This window comes from Bos taurus, chromosome 12 (assembly GCF_002263795.3).
Source record: "Bos taurus isolate L1 Dominette 01449 registration number 42190680 breed Hereford chromosome 12, ARS-UCD2.0, whole genome shotgun sequence".
Classification (NCBI taxonomy): domain Eukaryota; kingdom Metazoa; phylum Chordata; class Mammalia; order Artiodactyla; family Bovidae; genus Bos; species Bos taurus.
In genome coordinates this window covers 52,364,071-52,378,277 of record NC_037339.1, presented here as the reverse complement: position 1 = coordinate 52,378,277, position 14,207 = coordinate 52,364,071, and the positions used below count along the sequence as shown (strand labels likewise).

At 36.3% G+C, this 14,207-nt stretch overlaps 1 protein-coding gene across 1 annotated transcript in view; it reads left to right on the top strand.

The window, feature by feature from the left end:
• Positions 1-14,207, top strand: part of MYCBP2 (MYC binding protein 2) — a 270,674-nt gene that overhangs the window by 41,758 nt on the left and 214,709 nt on the right. The window contains 2 exon segments of the mRNA NM_001192817.3: positions 4,542-4,757; positions 12,407-12,560. Of these exon segments, the coding sequence (NP_001179746.2) occupies positions 4,542-4,757; positions 12,407-12,560 (370 nt within the window).

The following is a 14,207-nucleotide window of genomic DNA, read 5'->3' as shown; positions in this document are numbered from 1 at the left end:
ATCTCTGTAAAAAATCAGATGACTATATTTGTGTAAGCCTATTTCTGGAATTTATTTTGTTTAATTGATCTATATTTATACTAATACTATATGTCTTCAATACAGTAGTTTTGAAATACATCAGATGTTTTAACTGTGGTCTTTTTTAAAAAAATTGTTTTAGTTAATTTAGGTTCTTTATATTTCTATGTAAATTTTAGAATCAGCTTGTCAATTTCTGTTCTTAAAAAGCCTCTAGAATTCTTATTGGAATTGCATTGAATCTGTAGGTTTGGGGGCATTAAAATTGCCATTTTAATGATACAGAGTCTTCTCATTGATAAATGTAGATTCTCTTACCATTTACTTAAGTTTTTAATTTCTCTCAGTGATGTTATTTTGTTTTTCAGTGGAGAGGACTTTGCATACTTTAATAATTATGTATTTTTGATGTTATTGTAAATGCTGTTATTTACAAATGTATTTTGTAAAAATTTGAGATGATTATGATATGAATACAATTGTTAGGAAATAATACAGAGAGATCCTATGTACCCTTTCCCCATTTTCTCCCATTGGTAAGGTGTTGTATAACTATAGTATTATAAATATCACTACCAGGAAATCAATATTGATACAACCTGTGGATCTTATTTGGATTTCACCAGTTTTATATGCACTCATTTGTTTGTGTGTATTTAGTTTTATGCAGTTTTATCATGTGTGGGTCTTTGTGACCATTGCAGTGAGGATGTAAAACAGTTCGATTGTAAGGATCCATTGTGCTACTTTTATGTAAACAAATACATTTCCAAATTTCACCCTCTCCCTAGCCTCTGCAAACCACAAGTCTGTTCTCCATCTCTATAATTTGTCATTTCAAAAATGTTATATAAATGGATTCATGCAGTATGTAACCTTTGGAATTGGGTTTTTTCCACTCAGCATAATTTTCTTGAGATTCATCCAAGTTGTTGGCATATATCAGTAATAGTTTGCACCTTTTTATTGCTGAGTAAGTGTTGCATGGCATGGATATACCGCATTTTGTTTAACCCTTCACTCATTAAAGGACATCTGAGTTGTTTCCAGTTTTATTTTGAATAAAGCTTCTATGAACATTCATGTGCTGGTGTTTGTATGAACATAAGTTTTCATTTCTCTGGTATAAATGCCTAAGAGTGCAATTGCTGGATTATACTGTAAGTACAAGTTTAATTTTCTAAAAAACTGTACTTTTTTTCTAGTCTCTGTGTCATTTTATACTATCAGCAATGCATGAGCAATCTAGTTTTTCCACCTCTTCACCTGTTTGTGTTAATGTCACTATTTTTTATTCCAGCCTTTCTGATAGGTGTGTACTACCTCTCATTTTATTTTTTTAATTTGTATTTCCCTAATGGCTCATGATATTGAACTTCTTTTCTTGTGCTTCTTTGCCTTCTGTATATCTTCTTCCATGACATGTCTGTTCATGTATTTTGCCCGTTTTCTAATTGGATTGCTTGCTTGTTTGTTTTTTACTCATTGAATTTTGAGAATTCTTTATATATGCTGGATGCTAGTCATTTGGGCTTCCCTGGTGGCTCAGACAGTAAAGAATCTGCCTGCAGGGCAGGAGACCTGACTTTGATCCCTGGGTTGGGAAGATCCCCTGGACGGAGGTCATGTCAACGACTCCAGTATTCTTGCCTGGAGAATCCTCATGGACAGAGGAGCCTGGCGGGCTGTAGTCTGTGGGGTCACAAAGAGTCAGACATGACTGAGTGACTAAGCATAGCACAGCACAGTCATTTGTCAGATATGTGGTTAGCAAAATATTTTCTCCCAGTCTTTAACTTTCCTGATACTATTTTTTTACATATTTTAACTGTTTACTCCTAGGATATAGATATATTACTCATTTTTATATATTTAGACTTTGCTAAATCCACATATTATTGCAAATGACTGTTTTTTTCTTTTCTGCACACTTAAGATTCTTTTTTATGTCTCTTACAAATAAAAGCATTTGATTTCTGGGAGATAATTTTCTTTATAACTATACCTTTTATTTCTTTTTTTTTTTTTTTTTTTTGACTGGTTGCAGAGGATAGCAGATCTAGCACAGTGTTGTGTGTAATTGCTGAGAGTAGGTACTTGGCCTTGCTTACAGCCTTAGGATGAAGGCGTTCAGTCTTTTACTGTGTTGCTGTGGGTATTTCATAGGTACCTTCAACTTGAGTTTTGAAATTCTCTTCTGTTCTTAATATACTTAGGCTTTTTGTCATGAATGGGTATTTGATTTTTGTCAAGTGTTTTCCATGTTTATTTATAGTGTGTTATTTTTTTTCTCTTATTTTTTTGTCAGTGTGGATTTTGGATTGCTTTTCCAATGTTGTACATCCTTGTTTTTGAGTTGAATGTGATATATTATCTTTTTAAGAGTATATTGTTGGATTTGAATTGCTAATACTCATTTGTTTTTAGTATCTGTGAAAGACACAGTCACATGTTATGTATCAGTTAACTTTAGTATTCTTTTATTGAACAAGGAGTACTCAGTTTTTTCCTAATTATAATACTTACTGAAGAAAAGTAGAATTTTGAGACTCAAGTGTTCTTGGTACTCAAAATGTCTCATTTTATTTTTCGTGGATACGTCCTAGCCATACTCTAATTGTTCAAATTTACCTTTGTATACTATCTTAAGCTAGTTCTGTATATTTACAATGTAAATATTGATCTCAAAAATGTGGTTGGAGTCTGATAAATAAAATGCTGGGCCAAAATAGACCTGGGATATTTAGTTACAACAATTGAATTACCAAGCATGTTATTTGCAGTACTTATTAAGACAGATATTAGATTGGTGCAAAAGTAATTTCAGTTTTGGATCCTGAATTTTAAATCATAAGTAGGCTCAAACACATCTTTATTAATCTAAGTAAGAACTGTTACAATCAACACATTTTTGCCAATGAGAAACAAGTTTATATATTCCTGTAGCATAAAAATCTGTGTTTGGGATTCAGTGAACTCTTGGAAAGCATTTTCTGTGTACTGCTGGTTATGGAAGCATTTTCCCTGAGAAAAATTGTTGAGATGCTTGAAAAAGTGCTCGTCAGTTGGTGAAAGGTCAGATGAATATGACAGATGAGGCAAAACTTCGTAGCCCAGTTTGTTCAACTTTTGAAGTGGTGGTTGTATAAAGTCCAGTCATGTGTTGTCACGAAGAATTAGCCTCTTTCTGTTGACCATTGCTAGCTGCAGGCATCTCAGTTTTCAGTGCATCTCGTCAATTTGCTAGGCATATTTCTTAGATGTAATGGCTTTGCCAGGATTCAGAAAGCTTTAGTAAATCAGATGGGCAGCAGACCACCAGACAGTGACCATGAATTTTTTTGGTGCAGGTTTGGCTTCAGGAAGTGTTTTGGAGCCTCTTCTTGGTCTAGGCACTGAGCTGGTTGTCGTATAAAATCTGCTATTCAGTGCATTTTGATTGAGAAATGGTTCATGTTGTGTAGAATAAGAGAAGATGACACTTCAAAATGATGATTTTTTTGATTTGCGGTCAGCTCATGAGGCTCTCACTTACTGAGCTTTTTCACCTTTCCAGTTTGCTTCAAATGCAGAACGGACCGTAGAATAGACGACATTGGATTCTTGGGCAACTTCTCTTGTAGTTAGTTGTAAGAGGATCAGCTTCTATAATCTTCTCAGTTGGTCATGGTCAACTATTGATGGCCAGGCACTGGGCTTCTCATCTTCAAGGCTCTAGTCTCCTTTGCAAAACTTCTTGACCCACTACTGTGCTGCAGTACGTTCATTGGCAGCTTCTAGGCCAAATGCGTTGTTGATGTTGCAAGTTGTCTCTGCTGCTTTATGACCCATTTGGAACTCAAATAAGAATATTGCTTGAATTTGCTTTTTGTTAACATCGTTTCCATAGTCTAAAATACATAAAATAAACAGCAAGTATGACAAAGTTCAACAATGCAAAACCAAAATTACTTTTGCACCAACTTTGTAGCTAAGAGAGAGAGCTTTCAGGAAGCATGTGCCCATAATCTGTAGTTTTCTCAGCATCACCATTATTTGAATGAGAATGAAATTAGTATCAACTAAAACTAAGGTTTTTTTTTTAAGTTCTAATTTCTGTTTAAGGCCCTATATCTACTTTTGAAAGAAATCAAAATGTAATTCAACATATGTGGTAGGTCATTGAGACTCAGCAGTATATATGGTGCCCCTTAGAAAAGCAAAAAATGGAGTATCCTCTGTAACTTTGGCATTTAAGCTTTGTGGGCTCTTTTCCTCTTGTGGGGTAAAAGGGTATTCCTGATAAGTTCTTTACTGGCTCCTTTCTAGCCCTTGCCAGATTGGTTATTGTTTTGTTACTTAGAAAGTAGTGAAGTATTGTAAAAAGTGCTATAAATTGAGTCAGTAGATTTAGATTATCTTTGTCACCTATGTGACTTTTGCATGTCATCTAGCCTAATGTTTAATTTTTCATTTAAAAAATGAGTAGTGATGATGATGGAAAGGAGTATGAAATTGAAATACTGTGTCCTGTATTTCAGTCGGAGAACTTGGAGAACACGGTAATCATACCAGATATCAAACTACATAGCAATCCTTCTGCATTTAATATTTATTGCAATGTACGCCATTGCGTTCTGGAATGGCAGAAAAAGGAAACATCATTGGCAGCGGCTTCTAAGAACTCTGTGCAGAGCGGAGAATCAGATAGTGATGAAGAGGAGGAATCCAAAGAGCCCCCTATCAAGCTTCCAAAGGTAAGGTACTTAGGTTCCACTTAGATGAATAACCTACAGGAGTTTGGGCTATAATACATATGTTTGCATTGCTAAAACACCTTGCTTTTAATGAAATTGCACACTGAAAATAACAGGACGTATGGGTAAAAATAGGTTTAGGCTAGATCAGGAAAACCTTAGGCAACTTTTTAATTGGAGAGCTAACAAAGTCAGTAATTGGTACCTCAGTGGGGAGTACTTGGGAAGCCCAGGCAGGGAGCTCAGTAGCTTGGAGTTTGTTCAGGGGCTATTAAAAATGTGCAGAAGCAAGAGAGGGGCAATGGTGGCTTGCAGGCACTGAGCCATTGAGGTTGGAAGTGGAGCTCTGAGCCAGTGGGCTGCTGTTAAGGTGGGCACAGGAGGAAATGCAGATTGCCACAAGCTAAGAGCCATGGAAGGCTATGGTCCCAGCCCTCCCTCTGGGTACAGGTATATGTTTTAATTTTTCTTGACACAGAGCTAGAAGAGCTGAGCTGAGAGCTTTTGCCTTTTCTGCCTAAGGTGTTAAGTGTACTCTTGCTATCCTGGTTCCCTTTGACTAGGGGAAAAATACATGTAAATCAAACTGCATTGTTCTGATATCACTCCCATATTTACCAGAGGCATATAATCCAGTTGGTGTCATAGCAACATGTATTGTAGTGGAACAAACTGTTCTTAAGGTATTTTGTTCTATTTAAGCATTGAGTTTGTTTTAAGATTGTAATGTTATTTTATGTATATATATATATTTTTTTTTTCTGTATTGTATGTGTAGTGAATATTTCTAACAAAGAATGGATGAAAATATAGACATATTTTAAAATGGTACCTTTATCATAAATTATTTATACATATTGCTGTTTTCTAAATATAGACATTTAAAAATGATTTCCTTTATCATAAATGATTCATATATATTTTCTTTTTACTAAATGGATACCTTAAGACTGTGCCTTAAAAACTTCTTCATATGCCTACATGAGATACCATGTAGATACTTTTTTTTTTATATTACTCAGACATAGCAGCCAGATAGAGGCCATGTTTCTGATCTGTTTTCACTTTTCATGGAGGCTCTTTGTAAGTTCATCCCCGTCCTTAATCATTACCACCAGGTTCTTCTCCCCTTATTGTCAGCAATTGACTTGCTTCCTATTTCATAGGGTAGTAGAGATTTTGTGAAGTCCCTTAGCGTCTTAATCAGTCACCTTCAAGTGTCCTTATCTGCTCTTGGGACCCTTTTCCCCTTAGTCCTTTTCTCTCCAGTGTCCATAACTGTACTATCTCTACTGGCTTCTTTCTTCCACTTAAAACAGACTCATCTTTTCCGTGCAAGTTTCTCCAAGTAAACAGCGTGGTCTATAATACTGATTTCTTATGCTTAATTAGGGGAGGCTGAGCAAAGCTACATTTTTAAGTCAGGATATGGGCTTGTATTTTCGGTATAAGAATTCATTCTGTGTGTGAGTGAGTCTCACTGTACTGTAACAGTCACTCAGCTTAGGTTCAACATTGGGAAGGAGAATAAAGACCCAGAGAAGCCTTTCACACAGGTATGTAAACATCAGATAATAAACTGTATTTAATTTAAAAGATACTGCACAGTCAAGAACTACTGATTCTTAGGCTATTTTAAAACTTTAGGAAGAATCAGTATTAAGGAAATAAAATATCAGGCATTCTTAAGTGTTTTTTTTTTAGCATGAATAACAGAGTCAAAAGATGCAGAATCTAAAAGAGAGCTTCCAGTGAAAAGAAGAAAAGCAGATAATTCAAGTTATTAATACTGAGTTTTCCATCAAGTTCTAGCCTGTCAGGAAACAAGGTATAATGATGAACATGGGCAGTAGAGTCAAACTGCTTGAGTTCAAACACTTGCCATTTCAAATGCTAGCTGTGTGATGCTAGGCAAGTTATTTAACCTCTCTGTGGCTCAGTTTTGTCATCTCTGAAATGGGGATAATGTCTTCCTTATAGGGTAGTAGTAAGGATTCAAAGAGTTAGTAAATACATGCATGCTTAATAAATGCTAGCTGTTAATGAGTTTAAGGTGCAAATAGGAAAATGCGTAGGTCCAAGTAAATTTCAGTTAGTTTTCGGGGAACTCTTCAGCTACTAAGAAGTACTGTATATCCATGGAAATGAGACAGTCAGATCAGAGAGGAAGGAGCAGTGGAATGCTTTTGTTGCAGAGTTAGTCAGAGTGTTGTGGGCTGGGGCAGGACTGGGAGTGAAACTTTTCAGGTCTTTGGCAGCAGTTTGCAGGACACAGAAGAGATGAGGCCTTTAGGGTTTGAGATGATGGGAGCATGAGGGCAGGTGTGAAATGTTGACTTTTCTATTCCTTTTGACCATTTCTGTGCCTCTTCTCCAGACACTCTTTCGTGTCACTTCTTTCCTTTCCTTTGTTGTTCCTCTCTTGCTTCTCCCAAATGTGTGGTTGTCATTTTCCTTTTTCTTGCTGGAGTTTTACTTCTCTCTTGCTCCTTTTTTCTCTTATGTAATGGAGACAATTTTTTATTTGTTGTCGAGATATCATTTTGATACAATTCTGTTTTCCCTCCTTGACTTTTATTTTTTTATTTTTTCTTCACCTTTTTTAAAATTTTTTATTTTATTTATTTTTTTTAAATTTTATTTTATTTTTAAACTTTACATAATTGTATTAGTTTTGCCAAATATCAAAATGAATCTGCCACAGGTATACATGTGTTTGCCATCCTGAACCCTCCTCCCTCCTCCCTCCCCATACCATCCCTCTAGGTCGTCCCAGTGCACTAGCCCCAAGCATCCAGTATCGTGCATCGAACCTGGACTGGCATCTCGTTTCATACATGATATTTTACATGTTTCAATGCCATTCTCCCAAGTCTTCCCACCCTCTCCCTCTCCCACAGAGTCCATAAGACTGTTCTATACATCAGTGTCTCTGTTGCTGTCTCGTACACAGGGTTATTGTTACCATCTTTCTAAATTCCATATATATGCGTTAGTATACTGTATTGGTGTTTTTCCTTCTGGCTTACTTCACTCTGTATAATAGGCTCCAGTTTCATCCACCTCATTAGAACTGATTCAAATGTATTCTTTTTAATGGCTGAGTAATACTCCATTGTGTATATGTACCACAGCTTTCTTATCCATTCATCTGCTGATGGACATCTAGGTTGCTTCCATGTCCTGGCTATTATAAACAGTGCTGCGATGAACATTGGGGTACACGTGTCTCTTTCCCTTCTGGTTTCCTCAGTGTGTATGCCCAGCAGTGGGATTGCTGGATCATAAGGCAGTTCTATTTCCAGTTTTTTAAGGAATCTCCACACTGTTCTCCATAGTGGCTGTACTAGTTTGCATTCCCACCAACAGTGTAAGAGGGTTCCCTTTTCTCCACACCCTCTCCAGCATTTATTACTTGTAGACTTTTGGATCGCAGCCATTCTGACTGGTTCTCCTTGACTTTTAAAAGTTAGTTAAATTGATTTTGATTTCCTTTTGAGCTTTTTCAAATATTTTCTGTAAGTCTTAGAATTGACTCTAGGACTTTTTAATAGAAGATAGAATTTCTAATGGCAAAGAGTTTATTATTATTAAATCTAAATGTGATATATCTAAACCTTCATGTTACTGGTAGTGAAAATGATAATGCCACCTTTGGAAATACATGATTTGAGGAGAGCAAAATAAAACCTCAAAAGACTTTTTTTTGGCCCAATATGTTTTTTGCCTCACTTTTTGCAACAGTGACATTGGACTGGCTATACTAGTTAATTATTTGGGTTTTGTGTTCCTTCAAGTATAATAGAGAGCTTTCAGGATTTAATTGTTTTAAAGCAACAGTGATGATAACATTCTGTAAATTTACAAAAGACTGTTTTCTGAAGAGGAGTTGGAAGACCATGTGTTTGGTGGTTAGTTATGGTTTGTCATGGAAAGTACTGAAAGCTTAGTGTGTTATCTTATTACAATGAACTATTCTATTGAGCAGTCAAGCTTATTAATAATCTCTTTTTCTATTTATAAAAGCAGTGTGTATTCAGTGTAGATAATTTGAAAAAATGGGGAACATTTTTATAAAAGAGGAAAAGAAAATTTTAAAAGCTGGAAGTTATTTCTAAAATCCTTATAACCAAAATATACCCATTATAAACATTTTTACATATACACATTAAAATATATTTGTTTCTGCACAAATGAAATCATATTGTATTTGCAGTACTATATTTTTTTCTTTTTATACTCTTCCTCCTATTACTGAGGGAGGAGGACATAGAGTGTATTCTTAGTGACTGTAAGACAGACTTCAGAGTATAAAGTGCAGTTTCAGAGTTCTTATGTGTAGTAAAGTACTCTCAGCCAAACCTCAGCAAAAAGTCTTAATTTATAACATATTTTGTTCCTCTGTTCAATCATTCAAAGTTAAATATGATTGGGAAACTTGAGTTTGATTTTTTATTTTGTTGTATATTGAATGTATATCACAGTTCTGGAAATGAATTAGTTTTTTTCCTTGTTAAAAATGAAAATTATACACTGAACTAAGATATAGGTGATAAGTGAGATTTTACAGTGGTTCATCTGGACAGATGGATAATTCCTTGTCCTGATCATTTTGACTAACGTTTGAGGAGTATTTTTCACTAAACCCATCTAGTGCGCTGTTCCTAGGCAGCCCCCTGAGTTACTTGTTGTCATGCATTTGTTATTACAGCATAACCTTATCAGAGAGACAACTTGGGAAGCTGTTCAGTAAGGAGCCTTACTATTTTTGGCAAGGTTCAATACTTTGTCTATTACTACAGGAATCTACTTATACAAAGAAACCCTAGCCAAGAATGTCATCTGTGAAGAGTTCTTTGACATGTGAAAATTTGTGATTGGTAGTTCAGTTCAGTTGCTCAGTCGTGTCCGACTCTCTGCGACCCCATGGACTGCAGCACACCAGGCCTCCCTGTCCATCACCAACTCCCAGAGTCCACCCAAACCAATGTCCATTGAGTCGGTGATGCCATCCAACCATCTCATCCTCTGTCATCCCCTTTTCCTCCTGCCCTCAATCTTTCCCAGCATCAGGGTCTTTTCAAATGAGTCAGCTCTTCGCATCAGGTGGCCAAAGTATTGGTTTCAGCTTCAACATCAGTCCTTCCGATAAACACCCAGGACTGATCTCCTTTAGGATGGACTGGTTGGATCTCCTTGCAGTCCAAGGGACTCTCAAGAATCTTCTCCAACACCACAATTCAAAAGCATCAATTCTTCAGCGCTCAGCTTTCTTTATAGTTCAACTCTCACATCCATACATGACTACTGGAAAAACCATAGCCTTGACTAGACGGACCTTTGTTGGCAAAGTAATGTCTCTGCTTTTTAATGTTATCTAGGTTGATCATAACTTTCCTTCCAAGGAGCAAGTGTCTTTTAATTTCATGGCTGCAGTCACTATCTGCAGTGATTTTGGAGCCCAGAAAAGTAAAGTCAGCCACTGATTCCACTGTTTGCCCATCTTATCTGCCATGAAGTGATGGGACCAGATGCCATGATCTTAGTTTTCTGAATGTTGAGTTTAAGCCAACTTTATCACTCTCCTTTCTCACTTTCATCAAGAGTCTTTTTAGTTCTTCCCTTTCTGCCATAAGGGTGGTGTCATCTGCATATCTGAGGTTATTGATATTTCTCCAGGCAATCTTGATTGGTCTCCTACCGGCCTGAGAATAGAGCCCTACTTTGTGTACTTGGGCTTCCCTGGTAGCTCAGCTGGTAAAGAATCCGCCTGCAATTCAGGAGACCCTGGTTCAATTCCTGGATTGGGAGGATCCGCTGGAGAAGGGATCACTTCCCTCTCCAGTATTCTTGGGCTTCCCTGGTGGCTCAGCTGGTAAAGCATTTGCCTACTTGGGTTCAACCTCTGTGTTGGGAAGATCCCCTGGCGAAGGGAACAGCTACCTACTCCAGTATTCTTGCCTTCAGAATTCCATGAACTATATATAGTCCATGGGGTTGCAAAGAGCTGGACAGACTGAGCGACTTTCACTTTCACTTTTGTATACTTAGGCAGTCTTTGACTTCAGATTTGCTTCCTGTAAGGACATAAACAGAAATCTTGGACAGTTTGTTTTTATTTTCTTGTCTATTTCCAGAAGGTAAACTATATGAAATGGAATGTTTTCATTTCCATTTAATCAATTGAAACTCTGTACAAGCAGTTCCATAATCTTAACTATGATTAAGCATTCCAGGATTTTAGATAACTGCAGCTGACTTGCCTGCAACTGACTTGACCCTTGCCTGGGCAACACATTTATGAGTTGCAGTGGTTTTTAGTGCACAACTGAGAGAGTGAATAGCTGAGATAAGTATTTGTTGTCTGCTTCTCATGTGTAGGCACTGGGCTAGTCATGGGAGAAGTTAGTTAAGATATACTCTGTGTCCACAAGGAAACACATTTTTAGTTTGGAAAATGGAAACAAAAATAGTCAATTATATTATAGCATAATAAATGCTCTAATAGAGGTTGGGCTGGATAAAAATATATATAAAATGCATTTACCCTGTTAGATTATAAACTTTTAGAGAATAGGGTCTAATATATCTCATATCTCCTGTAATGAGATGCATGAAATAAGTACTTAAAATTATTTATGTCATATATGAATTAATGTATAAATCTCATCAGAGAGAGTCTCTTTTATATTTCATTCAGTGGAATTAATTCTTTGGTGCACTTCTACTAATTTATCTAGTTTTAACTTTTTCTGTTACTTATTTCTCCAAATTTATACTTCCTGAGAAGATCTTACACATCTCCTTCTCAAAATATAGGCATTGATTGAGAAATTGAATTCATTGTCTTTTGTTCTCTCAGCTTTCTGAAGGTATCTCTTTTTACCAGTTTATCATATTTGCTCTCTGTCTTTTGTTGCAAATTTATCCACCTTTTGGTAGATACTGAGTTATAAATATATTTTTAATTTTTATTTATATATTTTAAAAATTTATTTACTTTTAATTGGAGGATGAGTTACATTTTTCTTGGTCCTCATGAGTAATGATAAGATAATTAAAAGTAAAAATAGCCATGATATTTTAGATAGGTAGTTTTTGATTCTTTTTGTGGTAAATCCTACAAGAATAAGGGACACCATCTACAAATAAGAATTGGCTGATTTTACCGTTATAGGAAATCCTAAGAAACTTTGGTTCCTTTTTTAATCTTTTCACAGTATAGTGCTATATTGACTTTTTTTTTTTTCTGGCCATAAGTAAAATTAAAATAGAATGCCAATATTTACTTGAGTACAGCCAAATGAACTTTGTATATTATTAGTTAATTTTTTCCTGGGTGATTGCAATCTAGTAACTGGTTTACTGTTAAACCATTTTCATGATGTTTTATTATGGCTTCATTATACTAAAACTACTTATTAAATAGAGCCACTATTTTTTAACCTTATGTGTAACCAGATAATTTTCTAAATCTTGAAATTAAACACAGTGGGTTTTATTCTTTTTTATGTGATGATTTTGTCTTGCCTTTAAAATATTGTACCATTAATCATTTGCTGTTAGAAGTAAACTGTACTGGTTATACTGCCTGAAAAGTGTTATTAGCTCACATGTTATAAAGTATAATTTTTTTTTATCTTAAATAGATCATTGAGGTTGGACTTTGTGAAGTTTTTGAATTGATCAAGGAGACACGATTTTCTCATCCATCCCTGTGTCTCAGGAGTCTCCAAGCCCTGCTTAACGTACTTCAGGGTCAGCAACCGGAAGGCCTTCAGTCAGAGCCACCCGAGGTCCTAGGTAAGAGCTTAGGCACAGTGAATGAAGCCTTTGAATGTAAAGAGCTTCTCTTATGAAGCATATACTGACTACAGCCTGTAATTCAGTCTCTGTTGATGGTGCTGAAACAGCAGGGGTATAAATTTTAAGTTACTTTGCTATGTTCCACTGGAGTTATAGTTCATGCACAGACATTTCCTGATTATTATGATGATGGCAAATAGAAATTCTTAGAACCCAGAAATAACCCTCAGGCCTTATTATCACCATAAACTTAAATCATTCTTACTAAACTTTTGAGCAGAATAGCTGACGTTGACTTCATCTAACTTTACATGTTATTTTGGAGAGTCAAAGGAGTAGGAAAAGAGGAAACAAATACCAACTCAACACAGCACAGTTAGTTTCTAAACAAAAATAGATTTGTATTTATCATGTTGAAGGTAAAGCTTTTGAATTAGTAGCAGCTTGCATTAAGTGAAAAATATTTGCTTTGTGTAAAGTGCATTTAAGTTTTATGAATGCCTGCCTTTAATTTGCCAGTGACCTAGACTCAACACATACTCTTGTAAGCAAGGTGGGGGCTCTTTAAGGAAGAGGAAGAGATGGAAGCTTAATTGTGAAGGCTAATTGCTTTCCTAACTCTGGGCCTTCAAAAATCTCAGTTCAGTTCAGTTGCATCCAGCTCTTTGCGACCCCATGGACTTTAGCACTCCAGGCTTCCTTGCCCATCACCAACTCCCAGAGCCTACTCAAACTCATGTCTATCCTGTCGGTGATGCCATCCAACCATCTGATCCTCTGTCGTCCCCTGCTCCCACCTTCAGTCTTTCCCAGAATCAGGGTCTTTTCAAATGAGTCAGCTCTTTGCATCAGGTGGCCAAAGTATTGGAGTTTCAGCTTCAGTTTCAGTCCTTCCAATGAATATTCAGGACTAATTTCCTTTAGGATGGACTGGATGGATCTCCTTGCAGTCCAAGAGACTCTCAAGAATCTTCTCCAACACCACAGTTCAAAAGCATCAATTCTTCAGTGCTCAGCTTCTTTATAGTCCAACTCTCACATCCATACATGACTACTGGAAAAACCATAGTTTTGACTAGATGGACCTTTGTTGGCAAGCTAATATCTCTGCTTTTTAATATTGTGTCTAAGTTGGTCATAACTTTTCTTTCAAGGAGCAAGCATCTTTTAATTTCATGGCTGCAGTCACCATCTGCAGTGATTTTGGAGCCCCTCAAAATAGTCTGTCACTGTTTTCATTGTTTCTCCATTTATTTGTCATGAAGTGATGGGACCAGATGCCATGATCTTAGTTTTCTGAATGTTGAGCTTTAAGCCAACTTTTTCACTCTCCTCTTTCACTTTCATCAAGAGGCTCTCTAGTTGTTCTTCACTTTCTGCCATAAGGGTGGTGTCATCTGCATATCTGAGGTTTGATATTTCTGAGGATTCTGAGGTTTCATAATCTGAGGATTGATATTTCTCCTGGCAGTCTTGATTCCAGCTTGTGCTTCATCCAGCCCGGCATTTCGCATGATGTACTCTGCATGTAAGTTAAATAAGCAGGGTGACAATAAACAGCCTTGATGTACTCTTTTCCTGATCTGGGAAAGAGTCTAGAGTTTTCTAAATCTCATGCATTAGCTTGTGTCAATCATATATGTG